The sequence below is a fragment of the Rattus norvegicus genome, chromosome 15, assembly GCF_021556685.1.
Source record: "Rattus norvegicus strain SHRSP/BbbUtx chromosome 15, alternate assembly SHRSP_T2T, whole genome shotgun sequence".
NCBI lineage: Eukaryota > Metazoa > Chordata > Mammalia > Rodentia > Muridae > Rattus > Rattus norvegicus.
The window spans coordinates 4807760-4828012 of NC_141548.1; the positions used below are offsets into that span (position 1 = coordinate 4807760).

The following is a 20253-nucleotide window of genomic DNA, read 5'->3' on the forward strand; positions in this document are numbered from 1 at the left end:
AGAGGGATGAAGCTAAGAAGTGCAGGCTGACATGAACCGGATATAGATCTCTCCTGAAGACACAGCCAGAACATGTCAAATACAGAGTCAAATGCCAGAAGCGAACCACTGAACTGAGAACAGGACACCTATTGGAGGAATTAGGGAAAGGACTGAAGGAGCTGAAGGGGCTTGCAACCCCATAAGAACCAACCAGAGCTTCCAGGGACCAAACCACTACCCAAAGACTACACATGGACTGACCCTGCGTAGGTAGCAGTAAATAGCATTGTTGGGGCAACACTGGAAGGGGAAGCCTTTGGTACTACCAAGGTTAAACCCCCAGTGAAGGGAATTTTGGAGAGGGCAGTAAGGGGGGTTGGGTGGGGAGGGTACACCCATTTAGAACGGGAAGAGGAGGGGTTAGGGGGCTGATGGACAGGAAACCGGGAAAAGGAATAACATTTGAAATGTAAATAAGAAATGCCCAATTTAATAAAAATGGGAGAAAAAGAATAACAACAAACAAACCAACAAAAACAATAGAGAAAATGTTCCAGGGGCAGTGCATGGGAATATTGGTGAACAATAAGGGGTATGTATAGGGGGAATACACAATGGAGAAGGGAAAGGGAAGGGAATGGGGGCTTCAGGAAGGAAACAAGGATGGGGAATAACGTTTGAAATGTAAGTAAAGAAATATATATAATAAAAAATTTTTAACATTTTGTTCCTCCAAAATTGCTGGAATTCAATAAATCTGCAGTAATAACCGATGCTATATTACAAGGAATTCAGAGGCATACAGCTCTGTGTGTCCTGATCGCTTTTTATATTCCTATACTGAATGGTTTTATTTCCTCTAATGTATTAGAGAAACACTTCTGTGTGTCTCCTTTGTTTGTCATTATAAAGGAAGCTAAATTTGTGAGCACAGGGATAAAGCAAGGATAATTTTCGTCATGTATGTGGGTTCCACAGAGCATGACACTCTGTCTACATCAAGAGCACAGTTTCCTGTGCAGCTCTGGCTGGCTGTGAACTGATGGTGAAGCCTAAGCTGCATGAGACTTGCAGAAAACCACTGTTGCCTTACACTTGTGCTGTTACAGGAGGAAGAACCACACACGACTCAGGACGGTCTTCTGAGTGAGGGATTAAAGGTCACATTTTTATTTATAGACAAACATTAATTTATTCAAGAACATTTTAAAGTGGGGAGTCAATGAGTTCAATGTATATAGCCTTAAGAATATAGCATATTAATTAAAAAACTAATGTTAACAAATAAAGAACAAAACTTCAAATGTAAACAAATAAAACCAAATGCATAAAACAACCAAATTTCAAACTAAAAACTAAATATAACAAGTAAATTAGTCAGCATTCAATTCCTGCTGATTTTTCAACATATAACTCCAGCCTGTTGCTGGCCTTGCAAACACAGCAGAACGGCAGGTAAGATGGTAAAAATCTCTTCAAGAGGAATGTAGACGCCTCATTCGGTGTAGTTGATTGTTGGTGGACAAGTCGTCAAACGGTTAAACGTGAGGCATGTTCCAGTCCACATCTCAAGGTCTTTCAAATTCAGCGCAGGATTGCTATGGTTACAAGGACTGAGATGCGGGAGGTGGTGTCAATCTTTGAACCCTCAGTGCTCCTGGTGGACAGTCCTGTCTCTGAGAGCTGTAGTCCTGGTCTGGGCCCTGGGAAAGCTTCTGCTGCAGTGTTCAGACCTAGGGGAGGAGAAGACCTGGTGAGGACCTGCCATGCCACTTATCCCATACACAGCAGCACAATTCAGCAGGAAAATCCAGGATGATCTTTCATCTGAGGTCATTCTCTCATGCCCAAGAGAGAAGGGTAAGAGATCCCACAGGCCTGCATATTTTCTCAGCTTTTCAAAATGCTAAAAATCGAACAGTGAAAAGCAGATAATTCCAATCGTACATATATATTATATTTTAATATCATGTAACAATGTCTCAATGTCAGATGAGGAGAGATGTGAACAACCTAGAAAACAATAGGAAGGCCTTGGAAGCCTGGCCATCACTGAAATGAAGACTATTATTATTCCTCCAGTGCAGGAATATGCCTGGGGTCCAAATGACCACCTCAATATCTGCAAAGACCCAGAGAAACAATATCTCAAGACGTACATGCACACTGAAGTGATATTATATTTGGCAAGAATATGCTGCATGGAAATCTTGCCAAGACTAAGCATTGAACTCTAAAGGAGATACTCAAGCAGAAAATAAACTATACCACTCCTTTGTTTATGGGTATCGTAAAACTATTTATGGGGAGACTTAAAGGCACTGGGCTCAGATAATACAAGAGAGCACAGCCTGGAGGGATCGGTACACAAGAGCCAGAATCTCTATGGATCACATACACTTCATGGACAGAATTTCTTTTAAATGGACAAGAACAATATTCTGAGCTGCTCCTAGCTGACAGATGCTGAGAACTCTGGAGAAAGTCACACACCCAATAAGACAGTTTATAAGTACAGGAAATCTACTTGGGTCCTCTCATCCTGTGCTTTCAAATCATCTCAGTGACACCGAAATGATGCTCCATCGTCTCAGACAAGGCCTTTTGCTCAGTGACCAGTTTTTTCTGATTCAGGGCGTCCTGCAGACTTTCCTCCATGCTCTCCTCATCCTGGTCATTAGAAGATTATATTGTCCATGGAGACATGCATATATACAGACACAGACAGACAGACACCCAGAAATACACACTTTTGAACTCACCCAAATATATTTGTTCACACATACAAGCAGAGTATTTTGCAGAATGTGGTTAGTTTCCCAGTTAATGGTAATAGAAGAGATCACCCAGTCTACTATGGTAGCATAAGAAAAAAAACCTGGAATGGGGTAAGTACACAGTGAGCATAGCCTAAAGACAGCTCAGCCAATAAAGTGTATTCCCCTGAAAATCAGAAATTAGAAATGTGACATCTAGGCCTGTTAGCCAAGCCTGCTTAGCAAGTTCACAATGCTGTGCACAGGAGGCTGATTTCAGGGAACAGAGCACTGGGTGGGGGCAGGTAAGCCTCTTCAGTCCTCTGCTCACTGTTTCGCAGTGCATGCAAAGTGAGCTGCATTTTTCAATATGAGGTCCCTTTACCATACAGTACCTGACAGGGGAAACAAACTACCAGCACAAACAGCTAGGAAATCTCCATAACCACAATCCAAGGTAAAACTTGTACTGGGATGCTATCAGATATAATTCGAGTAAGAGAAGGCTAATTCAAAGCCAAATGCTGGCAGGTATAATCAAACTAGCCACAGTTCATGGAAGGGCTGGACAACATTGTACCTTTTCACTTTCTGACTGATGGACATCTGGATAATTTTGCTTCATGGCTGCTCTGAGGTGAACCACTACAACACTAATGTGCCCCAGTTTCTCTGCTGACACCTACTTCTTATTCTGGAATCACTGTGTCAAAAGGTTGAACTTTCACAAGAGTTGTACATGGTTTCTCACAGGGCTACCCATTTGACACCTCCAGCAATGTCTGAGGGTCATCACTGTTCTAAACCCTCCTTACAGATGATTTTCACTCAGATCAAACGATTTTGAATAACAATGGTTAAGAGTGCCACAACACAACACAGGGTGAGTGCTTTGGACTATTTTGAGCCTAAGTTTCTGTCTGAGGCAAAGATGTGATTACACCTCAGCATAACTCCTGGACATCTTCTGCCTGAAGATTCAACTCTAAGCAAATTAATCTTTCAAATAACAAATTCCAGGCCAAACTCCAAAGCCAAGGTATATTCAACCAAGTTTAGGCCAATCTGGAAAGAAAGTGGTGGCAGGTTAATGATTAACATAACCAGGATGTTGAGAAGACACAACAAGCCACATGACCTTCCAGTGTTACTATACACCGAGAGCAAAGAAGGCAGAAGAGCCCTGAGTCATCAGTTTCGACACTCAGGTACATGGATTTCACACAGTAGCCTCTCCTCACATCCCTGTACCCCATTCCTGAGTTTTTCTCCAAGTAATGTCAATGTTGATGAATAGTTTTCCCAGTGTAAATATTTTGAATAGTGATCAAGACCCCATTAAGAACAATTTAAAATGTAATTGGAAAGATTATGTTTCTCTTCTTCTCTCTCTCTCAGAGTATTTGTGTGTGTGTGTGTATCTATATATATATATAGTTTTACATGTTTCTAAATATGCACATATAGATTTATACAATATATATAAATATATATATGTGTCTGTGTTCAGAAACTTGATGAGTTCACACACACACATGCGAAAAAACACACATATACACACACTTCTATATATAAGACACCATATCACAATTAAAACAAACAACTTCCAAAGTACAATATGGACCATAGTCATAAACATGATCACACATATATGTGCCCACAGACAAAAAACACACAAAAAAACACGCCCACAAACACACACACAGAGTCAGAGAGAGATGGAGAGGGGAAGGGAGAGGGAGAGGGAGAGGGAGAGAACAGAAACCATAAGTGAGAAGCAGAAAAGAATGGGGAGGCCATCATGCTAGAACAACAGTTGTTGAATACAGATTAGGCAAAGGAAATGTGTCAAGTGAGAGCTTAGACACTGCTATCCATCCCTTATAGAGTAAACCTGTATAGGGAATGCACTTCTTGGGCACACGAGGTTGAGAGAGTTGGAGAAAAATTTCCCTCTAATCCTCACATATCTCACACAAACCCTCACCCTGAGAGAAGTCTTTCTTACATCCCTGTTCATCCAGTCAGCTCCAGGACATAAGCCACAGGAAAGAACACTAAAACACTGACATAAAACAGGACGGACAAACTGCTTCTCAAGCTCTGTCACTGTAAACCACGATTTGGACAGGCAAAAGGGACCATTTTCAATGTACAGGGAAAAGGAGAGAAAGTCCACAAGCCCCATCATGATTGACAATGAGAACCATTCTTTTGGCAATTGAACTAAACTCTAATCAGTTCTGTGCACTACAAAGACGGCTACCACATGGCATCCCTCTAGCATAATGGCATGTAAGTGTGCAGTGTGTGATCAACAGATCCCCCTTAAGGAAATGCATTTTCTAGTTGAGCAGGATTTGGTTGTCAATCCTCCAGTTTCTTGCATGAAGCTAACATCACAGAAAGTTTTGTAAATGGTCAAAGAGATGAACAACTGGATGAGACCTAGGAGAGCGTCTGGATAAGTGGGAGAAAGTTTAAACTGGCTTGACTTGGTTTATGGTTAGATATCAGGAAAACCTGCCCTTGATGCATAATTCATCCTACCTGAGGCTGCTTGTTACGTGGATTTTCATACTGGCTTCCCCACAGAACCTTGTTGTTTCCTTAATGGACTCTTCCAGTGCAATCTGTTCCCATAGAAGCTCCCTGTTCTCATGCCGTGCTCTCTGGGCATTGTTCTTCAGCTCAAACAACTCAGTTAGGAGGGGGCAGAAGCTGCGGCTGACACACAAAGAAAAAATGGTGACTCCCAGCCAGTCTCCAACTTCCTCCCACATCTCCATGTCCATTACTCCTTCTTGGGTCCTGATCCAAAGAGAGCCCAGATTATAGTCCAAGTCCACAGTAGCCATGGAGCATGACCTAGAGACAGGTCAAATGGAGAAAAGAGCCACATTCCAGAAGACTCAGGGCACTTCTCAAAAACCTGACACCATTGATTCAAGTTTTTCCCAGAAGAGGACATAATCCCTATGTGTGCTTATTTGTCCATTTTATTAGAATGTCGCTTGGAGGCCAATGTTTCTGTGTCCTGTGTGTCCTAGAGCCTTCCTTAGAGACAGGCTTCCTGGTCTGCTTCAAACACTATAAAGCCTGATCCTCACTTTACTTCAAACATAAGAATGGGCTGACACATGCTGTGCCCTGTGCTGGGGTCACAGCCTTGTAAGTTACTCACCAGTACCAGTCATTTTCCAGTGTGAGGTGTGTACATTTGACCAAAGCTCTATTGACCTGCTCGCTCATTTTCTTCATGTCGGTCATCACTTCCTGGTGCTGCATCGTGAGCATCTCGGACTCAAAGTTGTTCCTGTGGTAGGGCATGGTCCAAGGATGAAATAACATATGAATGAAGGATTCAAGAATTACATGAATTCAGACTGAATCCTGAACTACCCCAGCCTAGGACATGCCACACCCTTGATCCTTGGTACTGGGTCCATTTGGTATTTACTAAGTTTATTATTATGGACACAGGGACAGCAGTGCCAGCAAACAAAAGGAGGGAGCTGATTTGCTTGAGCTCCCTGAGGGTGTTTGAAGGAATAGACTAGCTTGCCAAGAACTTTGGAGGACCCTGTGCCACGATCCAGGCTCCAACTGAAACCCATGAAGACTATTGTCCTGTTCTTAGGTAACAATTCTCAATCATAGAATCTATTGCTACATGAAAACCCAAAGGAACATGAACAGTATTTACAGGGAAAAGAATTTATAACACACACCAGGAGATTCCCATGTGCGTCCACCTGAGCAGATGTGAAATGTTCTACTGCTCACTGTGAGGCTCTCACCCTCATCATTATCATGCCATGAAAATTGACACAGGATAATTCTCAGGCCAAATCAGAACATAGAATACCCAGATCTTAAGTTATACACACAAACGCACTCATATACAGACACACACACAAACTTACACAAAACTCTCTCTCTCTCTCTCTCTCTCTCTCTCTCTCTCTCTCTCTCTCTCTCTCTCAAATACAATTAGAATGCCAAATAAATACAAGGATGTGGCATTATCTCAAAATACAATGAATAAAATCAGAGAAAACCAATGATCCCCTGTTGTCAGTCCAGTCACACACTGTGAGGCACCAAGTGGGATTGGGTCCCTCCAGCTCTTCACAGGACCTATTGAACCCAAAGCACCTCCACGTCAATTACAACAATGATTGGTCATAATCAGAGCACCTAGAAATTCCCACAAGCCAACACCTGTCCAGGCTACTTAAACCACACAATGAGAGCTCACACACTACTACCCTCATTCCCAGACTGTGATTCAGGCCGCAGGCTATGATTTACGTTTGTAGGAATTAAAATAGCCTGTTCCACCATCCCATTCCCATCTGAACTTCACATTCTGATGCAATCAGGAAAGTGATTTTGACCATGAGGACACCCTGGAGTTGTAGCCTACTGTGATGTGAGGAAATGTGGATTTAACAGAACTTGCATTGTGACTACCTGTCATTTAAATTCTTTCCCGGGTAATCAGCCAGGATTCTCCTGAGTTCATCTCTCTCCTTTTGCATCTTGTGGAGAGCAATTTTGAGGTTCTCCAGACGCTTCATTCTCTCCTCTTCAACAGGTGTCATGGAGGCTTGGGATGATGCCTTCTGATCAGACTCTGTAGGTAGATAAACACCAGTAAACAGGCATGTATGTGGACACAGTGTCAAGGAAAACTATGCTTAGTCTAAAACAGAAGTCTGAGGATGAACAGTTCTACAGATACAGTGAATCCCTGACAGAGCAAGAAAGCTATCTTTAAGCTGAACTCAGCTAGGTCCCTGGTCCCCACCATCATAGCCATATGATGACATATGCCATCATAGATATAGACCACACCTCCTAAAGCCATTCCTCTGGCTCTGAAATTCTAAAGCTGGGCTAAACAAGAAGAATTGGAGGACCTTCTCAGCTAATGTCTGATATGAGGCAGGTAAGTCCTTGAGTCCAAACTGCTTAACATCTTGAATCCCTAGTCTGTGTGTTCAAGGACAAATAACTGAGACCTTGATATATAACCAGGAGAGTATCCCTCTTGGCATCAATTACCCACGTAATCTACAGGACACTGCTGAGAATGAAGTGCTTTGGTAGCCTATCCTGGGAGAGACACTGTGTTATTCTTACAGAGGCACATCCTGGTATTTTTTGACACTGCCCATGACAGTAAAGAGATCCAAGGAAAGGCCCTTGACATATAACAGATCTTGGTTTTCTGTCAAACTAATGATCAGAAATTGTTGAGTCTGAGTCAGCCATTTAGGAAGACTGAGGCTCTAAATCATACGTCCTACTCCTGGAAGGACCAGCTCAAGCCAACCTCCTCCAGGAAGCCCCCCTTGCCCTGCCCAGTACTCACGTGACCTCCTCCAGGACCTTTCCATTCGTCTTCTTCTCCAACGTGATGGAGGGCTGGCCTCCCTCTGCCTTGGTCTGGTGTCTACATGGATATGATTGTCCCTCCGAAAGAGACTGAGGATCCTGGAGAACATGCCTCCTCGGGAACCCATTAGGAAATGAAGGGAAATCGCTCAGGCAGTTGGTGTCACCACAACACTGCTGACATCACAGAACATTCTAGTGTTTCCTGGATACAAGAGAATTTCCAGGGAAGACACTACCGGTGATGTCACTGGGAAATGCCATAGCTTACTTGCTAACTACCTCCAACCAGACTGACCAGGTTCTGCAGTGGCTTTTCCAGAGACTCACTTTTGAGCCAGGAACACCCATTCGCTCACTGTCCTTCCAGAGCTTCAGAGTTCTCACTGCTTCATTACAACTCAGTTGCTGAGGAGAGGGAGAGTTGTATCAGGCCTTGAAATGGATAGAACATCTCTGTTAACAGCCAAAGACCTAAAGACCATGGATGATGGATATTCTTCTTCCTGAAATGTATAAACCCAGGGTCCATGCATGTGACATATAATCCAATTCCCATATTTTTTACTATTCCCTAGATGCCAATATTTTTTTTCCTACACCTTTAAATGTATGCAAGCTGGAGTACATTGTTTCATGGACTGTGCCTTGAGAGGGGTCATGGTTTCAATATATTCACCCATGTTCTTTCCTGAAATCTCTGTCTTACCATCCCATTTTGTGCAATGGAATCTCCCCTTTCCTGGCAACATAGGTTCTCAGGTATAGGGCAAACATCAAATTGTAATCTTTCTGTCCCTTCTTAAAAGTTAAAATCTCCAAAAGTGAGGGAACTGAGACCTAAGCAAGAGCCATGGAGGGGCAGAATGCAGAGGTGCTGCTGGCCAAGGAAGAGCAGGAGGAAGCAGAGAAGCTGTAGCACATCATGGTGCACACCTGGGCAACCTGCTGGCTTCACTCAGAGGACCTACAGGGTGCTTAACCATCATTTGTAACTCGGTATCTGGTGCCCTCCTCTGGCCACCGAGGGAACTGCATTCAGAGGAACCACAGACAAAAGTCATCCAAAGAACAATTCACCAAAATAAATACATTTTTCTTTCAAAAAGACATACAAATGTATGGTCAAGTCAAACAAAACCCAAGGAAACACAAGAAATGAACTATTTCACAACAACCCAAGAGTGCAAGAAACAGCATAAAAACAATCTCTTAAACCTATAATCATTCTATATGTATTTCTTGAAATAGCAGTTGGAGTAAGCAACCGGGCTGTAATGCTCTTATATGTTCCATAGCCTCATCAACCCTTGTCACAGTCTCCACCTGTTTGACTTTTTCTTAAGCACAAATATGTACGAGTTAGAATCCCGAGTCTGTCTGGGATCAGACTGTAAACTGTAGTCAATGTAACACTGGCAATCATTAGCCACAATCTTCAAGTTTCCCTCCTAACCCCAGAGCACAGCCATAACTTTGGAAAGCAAAACTCACCCTCCACCAAACTATCTATCCTCCAAAATCCAGTCTCTCCAAAACACCAAGTCCTATCCTCATGCTATAAAGTATGGCGGCCAAGCCTTGCATATGAAGGAACGATGGTGCAGGCTCTAATACCTCAGCAAAGAGACATTGCCCTAAATTCTTTTATTAGTCCAGTTTCCATGATAAGAAATATATTAAAATATTATCCCAATCTAGACCTGTTTCCCTGGGTTGCCTCATGCCACGTGTTGTCTAGAATGACTCCTTTTTTAAGCCAACTTTCTATTACCAATGTTACAAATTTTCAACCATAACCAATAACTTAAAAGCCAATCACCTATAGCCAAGACATGTAAAGCGTATTATACATTTAAAACAAAAAAAAATGAAGTGAGTACACATATCTTTAGCATTTAGATCAAACACCATTTTCACTTTTTTAGGTGTCATTTTAAAAGAAGCACCTTGTTACCTGTTGATTCCAATAATCACAGTCACAGATTTCTCTAAGAGAATCAGACATCAGCTCCCTTACCATAGAAGCTTTGAAGCTGCTGGCACCTTTAAGATCAGCTAGTGTAGACATTTAGCCAGCCCCCTGGGGAGCTTCCCCAGTGGACAGACCTAGGCTCCTAGCTACATTCCTCTTTTGAGGCCGGATCCAGTCAGAGACACACATGACAGTTAACACCAGAGATAACCAGTTATCTAGGATGCAGGGCTCCAAAGGTCAATTGAAACTGTTTTTGTTTATTTGTTCCTTTCTTGAAAGGACTTAAAACTAAATCAAGGTGGGAATCAACCAGCATTTAAAGTTTTCACCATTTTTCCTTTTAAACATGAAACATAAAACATTCAAGCAACGAGAAGCAAAACCCAGACATAAATTGACATCCATGGACAGCTTGGTACACCAAGGACAGACAATAGACATAGAGGGAAGGAGCTAGATGGTGTCCCACTAAAAGGACCCAGATACCCTACTTGAAGGACACAGAACCAGAAATAAGCACTTCTCTAATAGGAGCCAGCAAGGAGGCAGGATGTCCCTAGGAGAGCTCTTAAAAAGCTTAATCTCATTTTCCTTCTTTTGCCAAAGCATCTGTGGAGCGTCTGGGAGGAATGCTTTTCTCAAAGCATTTTCATTCTTATGTAGGGTGTAAACTGTCTCTAATCAGGGTCCAAAGACTAAAAGCATCTATGAGAATTGACTTTGCTTCTCTAGATTGTAGCATAACTCTAAAAGAACACACACACAAAAAAAACATTTTACCATTATTACCTTGTCCCTTTTTACAAGGTTTATTCACCACCTCCCCAAATCTTTATTTTTCTTTGCATGTGCTTTCAATTCCCACGGTGCTTCTGTATCCTGTTCACTGGGACCTTTCCTGGCCCATTTTCCCCAATGTGTCCCTCCTTCACTGGCCGGCTTCCTGGGACCATCTCGTCAGGTTGTCCTCTCTTTCCCAATCTTCGTGGGACCTCCATTTGATGATGCCTGTGTCATCAGGACACTGAGAACCAGGCATAGGCCTATAAGAGTTAAGAAGAAACACACACTGGGGTCATTCGTGTTAAAAGAATGCTGTCCGGGCTTTACTGAGATCTCCTTATATACCAGAGGCAAAAGCTGTGGAAAAACAATAAAGCAGGTGAAAATCCCCAACCAGGAAAATAGGAAAACAGGAGAAATCTGCATTGTGACAAGTCCTGGCCCCAACACAGGGGCGTAAACAACTTCTTAACAACAATAAGCTGAAAGGCTCAGCAAGAGGAATGGGTGTCATGGAAGGTCCTGGCTCCAAATCAGGGGCAGAGAGCAGCTGCCAAGAGGGTAAACAACTTTTGGCTGAAAGGCACAGCGAGGGGGAAGGGAAACACTCCAAGGTAGGGCCCAACAGGCTAATATAAAAATATATTTGAAAAATGAAAACACTATATATCAAGAAAAATAATTAAAATGTGCTACATATCTAAGCATAACATTCATAATAGAAGAAACTCAAATGACTGAGAAATTCATAAGAAATATCCATCATTCTTGTACATCACACAAATGCAAATCAAAATTACTCTGAATCACTTTTCACACTTGTCAGTATGACTAAGGTTAATAACACGTGTGACAACTCAAGCTGACTGGGTTATGGAGCAAGGGGAACATTCATATTCTCCTGGTGGAAAGGCAAACTTCTACAACAACTTCTGAAATCAGTACGATGGTTCTTCAGGAAGGTGAAAATTGTTATACCTTAAGATACAACTCCAGGTCTCATGTCCAGATGTTGATTCATCCTAGAATAGAGACCTTTGCTCAAACATGTTCAGTGAAGCTCGTTTATAATACTTAGAATTTGGAAATATTTAAGTTGTCCCTTAACGGATGAATGCATAAAGAAAACGTGGTGCATTTACAGACTGCATTGCTGCTTAACAATTACAAAAGGCAAAAGGAAGCATGCAATATGCAGGACAATGAATGGATCTAGTAAAAGTCATTCTGGATGAGGTAATCTAGACTGAAAATGACAAATGGGATACATATTCACTTAAATGTGGATGTTAGCTGTTAATTCTTCAATCTGTGTGACTGTATGATCAGTTTAGTGTGAGGGTCTAGGGACGTGGGCCAGACTGTCCTCATTTAGGGAAGTACAAGTTCACTCATGGATGGCTGAGGGACACTGTCAGAGATAGGAATGTGAAATGTGAAGAGACAGGGAGAGGGCAGCAATGGAGGGAACATAGAGAGGGACAGCTAAAATGAGGCACTGTATCGAAGCCTAAGAGAGTAGAAACCCTAACTGCTTTTTAAATTGTTTTATAAAGGTAACTAATGATTTATTATAGGTTCAAGGAGAGAAGTTAAAATGTTGATTGGGTTCATCTATGTGAAATTTCAATAATAAGTAAGTCACAACAGTTATGGATTTTGACTTTCAATGAACCTGTTACACATAATGAACATCTGGTCCTTATGGAGACATCTGTTACCATCTATTATACACTAGTCATTTTATTTGTTTACATTTCAAATGTCATCCCCATCATTGGTCTCTCCACTTTGAACCCCCATACCCTCCCAATCCTCTTTGTTTCTAAGAGGGCACTCCTCCATCTACCCACCCCCTTCCACTTCACCCCTCTAGCATCCCCCTTCTCTGGGACATCAAGTTTCTACAGGGCCAGTTGCCTCCCTTCCCAGAGATGTCAGATGAGCCAGTTGTTGCTACACATGCTCTACACTATATGCATCAGGAGCCATGGCCGGGACCATATATCCTCTTTAGTTGGTAGTTTAGTCCCGAGGAAATCTGAAGGCTCCAGTTAATTGATATTGTTGTTCTTCATATTGGGTTCCAATCCCCTTCATCTCCTTCAGGCTTTTCCCTAACTCTTTCACTGTGGTTCCCAGGCTTAGTCCAATGGTTGGCTGTGAATATCTGCATCTATGTCTTGAACAGAGGCACATGCGAGGCTAGAAGGAAGCCTCTGACTCCAAAGTAAGGTAATAGGATATAATTCTGAATTTGCCCAGCAGATGGCGACATAGGATGGTATTCACACACACTTGTTTCTCACTAACCTCTTAGTTCTGTCCAGCGTGTCAGGTAAGTTCAGCAATGTGCTCTGGGACTGAAGATCCTTCTGCTTGCTGGAACTCGATCCGCTGCGTGGAATACTCTCGATCGGCGATGGGCGTCTGGGTCGGTGGACACAATGACTCCAGGAACTGTGAATGAATGGACTGAGTTGAGCAGACATTGAATTCATCTGCGAGGTTGGCATCTCCAGACCCTGCAGCTTAGCATCCACGGATCCAAGAGAGCACAGTGTGCAGGGCTGAAATCAGATTCTGGAATGGGGCGGAGGGAGAAACTAAGTTTTTAAGTATTTGTTCTGTTTGAAAGCACAAAGTGGGAGATCAGTCAGTTTTCCTCTTTTTGCAACATCTTACTCTGAGCTGCAGGACATATCCTGGGGTACATTGCCTTCCAGATTCAGTGGGCTTTTCAGAAATTCCAGTTTCCTGAAATGGCATGGCCCTACTTTGGTGGACTGAGTGGTAGGAAGTGGAAAGGTCCTCTGAGGGGCAGATGAGGATCAGAATATGAAAGGCCAAAAGAAGAGGGAAGACACAGTTATGAAAGGGCTGCTGGTGGGTACAAGGTAACAACAAGCGTAATTCTCAAAGCCCTGTTTTACTGTAGTACTGTGGGAAGCATAACCACAAGCTAACAGGAACAAATTGTTAAAATAAACAATGCATTCGTTCCCGTTCCCCAAAATTCTCCATTTTTTCCACCAAGGTCAATAGAATTTTAAGCCTCAAGTACACCTTCTCTTACGGTTCCATACCTCAGCAGGCTGAAAAATCTGCCCACGGGCCTTGACTTACCTTGACTATGCCTAGCAGGCAGACCTTCTCTCTCTTTCTTTTCCTCTGTTTGAGAGCAGGAGCAAATGACTTTATACAGCGGGCGATTTCCATTATCAACAAACAAAAATTTTCCTAAGTCATTAAAGCTAGAAGGCCAGTAATTGATGGGCTGGTGCGGTAAGGTCATTCTAACTAAACTATCCCATGGGGAAAAGTAAAAGAGACAGCCACACCTGTGTTTAGGAAACGAGATGTCCGCAGGTGATTTGAGTATGGGTGCTGAGTGGGAGAGAGGAGGTCATGAATCCAGCTGGAAAAGCCCACCCCACTTTTAGATGTGTTTTCAAAAGTCATGTATTAGAAATTGAACTGCAATAAAAGTGTGTCAGCAAATGTGCTCTAACGATAGGTGATTAGGTTTTGGGGGCCATATTGACACAGAAACTGGATTAGTGGTAATATCTTGGGAAGTAGCTTGTGTTACAAGGAGAACTTCAGTTATCCCTTGCCTAGGCCATCTACTGTCTTCTCTTCTCTTTTTCCTCTTTCACTCTTCTACCTGGGCTGATGTAGCAAAAGGCTCTTTCCAGAGACAAGTCAAAGGAGAATTAAGGTGCAATCTTTAGCCTGTTTTCTTGGAGACACATTGGACTGGAAAGGCTGTGAGGGAACCAGGTGGGAGGAGACTGCAAAGGGCAGAACGAAGCAGTGACTGCACTGGTCGTGTTTCCCATTCTGTCACAGAAGCATTTGAAGAAAGGAGGGTTCCATTGGCTCAGAGTCGGGAAGCACAGACTCCGTCCTAGAAGGGGTGAGTGTAGCCGTGAGAGGTGCAGTTGGTAGAAGTGGACTGGCTGGCAGGATGTGAATGAGACTCTTTCCATGTGGGTGGAGCAGGGAGCAGAAATAGGGAAATTCTAGCTCTTAGCTTCTTCTCTGTGCCATTTAGTGCAGGCTCCTAGCCTGAGAGTTATGGTGTTACCACCATTCAGAGTGAGTTTTACGTCGATTCTCTCCCCCAAACCCCTCAGAGTGACATTCAAAGGCCTGATTCACTAACACACTAGGCACTTTTTACCTTCCTCAAATTGTCAATGATCATCAGCAGAGCAAAGACAAGAAGGTAGCACGGCCATGTAGAGGGAGGAATCAAGGAGTGGTGTCCGTGCAAGCCAGAAGAGACCTACAGGAAAGCTGGACATCAAAGAGCCACACACATTCTCTCATGGATTCTCATGGTTTTCCCAGGGTGAGATTCAGATGCATGTGGTAGTTACAGGCATTTCTGGCTGAAGCCGGTTTTCCTATGTGACATTAGGAAACAGTTGTAATAAAAGAAAGTTTCAAACAGCAACCTGTTCTGATTCTGATGGACACAAGTCTGATACTAGGCTGGAATTCTCTTCATAACTTTCGATACTTTTGAAAATAAAGGATAGATAGTATAATGTACTCTAATCCTAAAATTCTGTGAAATATGTATTTCACAAATATGCGTTACATGATATTCAGTTGAAATTGCTGGGAATTGTACTTTCTTCTATCCCTATAAGCACTCTGCTCTGGACAGAATTACTAAGGAATATGATGACTTGTGTTGTATGTGTGTGTGTTTTGTGCGTTCTGTGTGTGTGTTTATGTTCAGTGGTTTCTGGCCCAACTGAAGGAAAATTAAGGTTTCTGCATTTAAGTATTTTAAGTGGTTTGGATAGATTTTAATTCTTTTCATAAGGTATTTATTCTGGGTTGTCTGGTATGAGTGACAGAGCTGTGCTGTAGTCACTTTACTTTGACAGTTTACCTGTGGGTGGCAGTTTTCTGTAGTCCTTGACAGCGATGCTTTAGATCATTTTTCTTACAAACTCCAGCTGGCTCTTATGGCTAGAATAGGAAAATCGATTTGGTTGTTTACTGGTTTTTTTTTAAAAATTCCCATTAAAAATTTCTGATGTTAATACTTTAAATAAACATGATTGATTAATATTTTTAAAAGAGGTAAAAACACTCAGAGACCTAGAAAACCATGGATGGGTTCCTCTTTAGTCAACTGGAGCCACAAAAATGTCAGAATCACACAGCCAATCAGAATTCACCTGAAACCAGACACTACAGAAATAGTCTCATTTACATAGAAAGAATTGGCTGATGGGAAATGATAAGCAAAGTTGCTCACCACAACCACGAAAGGACTCTTCACAACTGGGCATAGTGACTCAAAGTGCCAATTCCAGTACTTGGGATAAAGAAGTAGGTAGATTCTTGTAGGATCAAGGCCACCCTGCCCCACCCACCAAGTCCATGACATTTAGGTCTCCCTGATTATACTTAGAGGTCCTGCGTTTCTTTCTTTCTATTTTTTTAATATTTAATTTTTACTTGTGTGAGTACATTGCCGCTATCTTCAGACACACCAGAAGAGGGCGTCAGATCCCATACCAGAGGGCTGTAAGTAGCCATGTGGTTGTTGGGATTTGAACTCAGGATCTCTGGGAGAGTGGTTGGTGCTCTTAATCACTGAACAATCTCTCCAACCCTTGACAGATCCTGTGGCAACATACTGACTAAAACTCTTTGTACATTCCATCAAATGGTTATTATTTCCAGGTTTGAATGACAATGGTACATTTATAACTTAGATGAAGTTATTTCACAAGTGACACTGGTCTCAGTTATTGAAGTGATGGGTGAACTATCAGAAATAAAAGAACGGTACAGGCCACTGGATATATATGCAGGATAGCAGTAGCTGTAGTTGCACTTTTTATACTTATATATAATTATACACATAGTTTCCAAACCTATTTATTTTTATTTTAGTTTGTTTAAGATTTTTGACATATACAGCATTCTGCCTGCATGCATGCTTGCAGGCCAGAAGAGGGCGCCAGATCTCACTATAGATGATTGTGAGGCACTATGTGGTTGCTGGGAATTGAACTCCGACCTCTGGAACAGTAGCCAGTATTAACTGTGGAACCACCTCTCCGGCACCATTACTTTTTTTTTTCTTTTCTTTTTTTCGGAGCTGGGGACCCAACCCAGGACCTTGTGCTTGCTAGGCAAGCGCTCTACCACTAAGCTAAATCCCCAACCCCCATTACTACTATTCTAATCTGCCTGGTGTCTCCAGTAATTTTCTTATGAATGTTCTCTCGGCATGATAAAGTTTGATCTTCACCTGTGCACTCAGAAGGGACACACATCTGCAGCGACATGTTCATTTGGGGTCTTGTATTTGTAATCCAAGATCTTTTTGTTTGTATTTAGCATGGAACTATCTATGTAAACAAGGATGTTCTACTCCCTGCCTCTGCCCTCCTGCTTGAACTCTTGAACTAACAGTGGACCACCACCATGAAAGGCACTTTCTTCTTTGTGTCCTAAAACCACAAAAAAAGCAATTAAGTGCCTAAGAGGGCATTATGAAATATGCTGTCACCTTAGAAGATTCACGGCATGGCTGGGTATTTCGAGGCATTGTTCCATTGGACTAGACAGAAGACTCTGGCATGAATTTTCTAATGTTGTTAAGTGCCCTTTTATTTTTCTGAAAGTCCTTTGGACTTATGCCAGAGTGAGGGATGTGCACGAATCTCACTGGAAATTAAGTGTCCGTTTCCTTTAAAGCTGAGGTTGGGTTTCTTTTGAGAGAGGAGTGCTTGTGACTGGGATGATTCAGGAATCCTCCAGCCAAGGCAACTGTGGGAGAAGACATCGCTCAGGTGCACTAAATTCTCACTTCCACAAGGTGGCACCCCATACCTAGTAATCCATATCCTCATTTCTTCAGGACAAACACATAAGGGCCATTGGCTAGAAGGGGTCAGAACAACACCACTCTTCTGTTCCCCTTTCATTGAGCACTAAGTGGTGATCGCACTTATAGACACTAGAGGGCTGTGGTCAGAATGGAGGAACGTGATAATTTAAGGCCTGTAACTAGTAGGAATTAAAAGTTGACATTTTTATCTGCAGACAGTATAACATTTATGAAACATTTATGAAAATTCCAAGGATATAATCATTAAGGAAAAATTTCAAGCTGCTTGCCCATTAATTATTATATATCAATTGTATAAAAAAATCAAAGGAAAGCTATTGCTAAGGAGTACTGATCAAAAAGACTGCATATTTTTATTTTTTCATTTTAATTTGCTTTCAAACAGTGTGTGTGTGTGTGTGTGTGTGTGTGTGTGTGTGTTCCTACATTTTAAACTGATGTGAACAATGAGAAACTGTCCAGAGGGATAAAAAGAAACGATAGAAGAGGTGAGGAAAGGAAGGACAATGGTATTGAGAGGCAGAGATACGCACAATATATGACATATACATATATGAAAATTAGACACACACACACACACGTGCAATAGCAGCAAGGTACTCATCAGTAAAAGGACTTGCTGCCCTAGTATGATTATCTGAGTTCAATACCTGGGACTCCTAGAAGAAACATGAACTGAAAATTGTGGCACATATGTGCCCAGACACACGCACATATCCACAGGCAAAGAAAACTTTGAAAATTCATAATCATTTGACTTCAGAGGCACAAGGATCAGGAATTGGGAATGAGGTCACCCCAACATTCACTCACCTCAGAAAACCCAAGAACAGAGATTGAGCAAAGCTAATGAGTCCGATTAAAGTGTGGCAAATATAAGAAAAAAGAATTTTAATGTGCAAGTATGCATGGCATAACCCACAACAAATATTAGGTTAGAAATATCAAATTGCTGGTCCTTTATATTAGTTGAAAGAAAGAAAGAAACAAAGAAGCAAAAACAGAGAGAAAAGAAACTAAATGACAAACTTATGAAGGGAAGTAGAAGCCATCAAAATGAAGGCAGGGAATGAAATAAAATGGGCTTGAGTGCCATGCTTGAAGGAGGAAAAGACTTTAGACTCTCTGCTCTGATGAAGCTGACTAAGGTGGTGGGTGTCTGCGGGTCCTTCACAGGCGCCTTTGCGCTGCCTGCTCGGCTTAGGCACAGTTGTTTGTCCTCTTGTATCCTGTGCGGATTCCAGGTAAGGCGGAGACTTCTGGCTTTTAGAGTCTGTAGCGAGAAGTAATGTGTGATTCTCATGGGAGGACTGACTGTGTATGTTACCAGTACTTTTTCCCTTGCAGCTTTTATTACACTTATTTGTTCTCCATGTTTACTGTCTTAGGTAATATATGCCCAGGGAATTTCTTTTCCACTCCAGTCTGTTTCATACTGTGTGCTCCTTTTACTTTGATAAGTCTCTTGTTTAAGTTAAGGACATTTTCTTCTATGATTTTGTTGAGAATTTTTTTTTGGTTGTTTTTGTTTTATTTCCTTTTGCCCTGAGTTTATTTTCATCCGTCCTATATACTTTATTCTCTTTATCATTTTATTATTATATTTGTTATTTTGCAGACAAATCCTATTTCTTGGATGTTTTCTTCCAGGATTGACTTCCTTCCTTCCTTCCTTCCTTCCTTCCTTCCTTCCTTCCTTCCTTCCTACCTTCCTTCCTTCCTTCCATCCTTCCTTCCTTCCTTCCTTCCTTTCTTCCTTTACTTTTCCTTTATTCCTTTCCCCCCTCCACGCTTTTCTTCCCTTTGAATTTAACATTTTCCCTCTATCTACGTATCCATTCCTTCTATCATCTCTTCAATGCCTGAGGTTCTCTATTCCACTGTTGGAGTCTGTTATTAAGGTCTGCCTCTGAGAGACTATTTGAGTTCCTACATTTTACTCATCCACATCTCTCTGTTTAGGTTTCCTTCATTCATTTCCTTCCACAGTTAGTGTTTTCACAGATTTCTTTATTTTTCTCTTTAAAGACCTCTCTCATGTGTGCAAATGCTGTTTTACACTCTTTTTATTCCTGTTCTTCTGTCATGTTGACATATTCAGGGCCTTCTGTCATAGTGTTGATGGCTCTAATAAAGATTTTAATGTCATGGCTGTGACTGGTTGTGTTTCTATGCTGGTCTGTAGGTATCTGGGCTTGGGAAGATTGTAATTCTAGGGGCTGGATCTGGTTTTGTGTGGTGGAAAGTATTTGATCCCAACCATGGATTTCTGCCCATCCTTTGTCCATTTAGTTTCTGGATAAAAGGTCTATGATAATCCTTAATTAGCACAAGAACTGGGCAGATAGCTATCCTCTATACTATTATGCATATTTCTCCAATAATTCCATTGTATAATTTGCCATGGTTTTCTCTGGGTTGCTTTTCACTCCAATTAGCCCACTCACATGGCCATTATTTAA

The 20253-nt window shown here is 41.9% G+C and overlaps 2 protein-coding genes across 2 annotated transcripts in view; both read right to left on the bottom strand.

Annotated features, from left to right (window-relative positions):
* Nucleotides 1-20253, bottom strand: part of LOC134481937 (disks large homolog 5-like) — a 139451-nt gene that overhangs the window by 89274 nt on the left and 29924 nt on the right. The gene's annotated exons all lie outside the window — the stretch shown is intronic.
* LOC134481936 (disks large homolog 5-like) lies at nucleotides 1120-8327 on the bottom strand. Its single transcript, XM_087586916.1, has 5 exons — nucleotides 8119-8327; nucleotides 7215-7377; nucleotides 5923-6054; nucleotides 5289-5465; nucleotides 1120-1715 (listed from the first exon to the last, which is right to left on the bottom strand). The coding sequence occupies exons 1-5, from the start codon at nucleotides 8267-8269 to the stop codon at nucleotides 1631-1633; spliced, it is 708 nt and encodes a 235-aa protein (XP_087443042.1). The 5' UTR covers nucleotides 8270-8327; the 3' UTR covers nucleotides 1120-1630.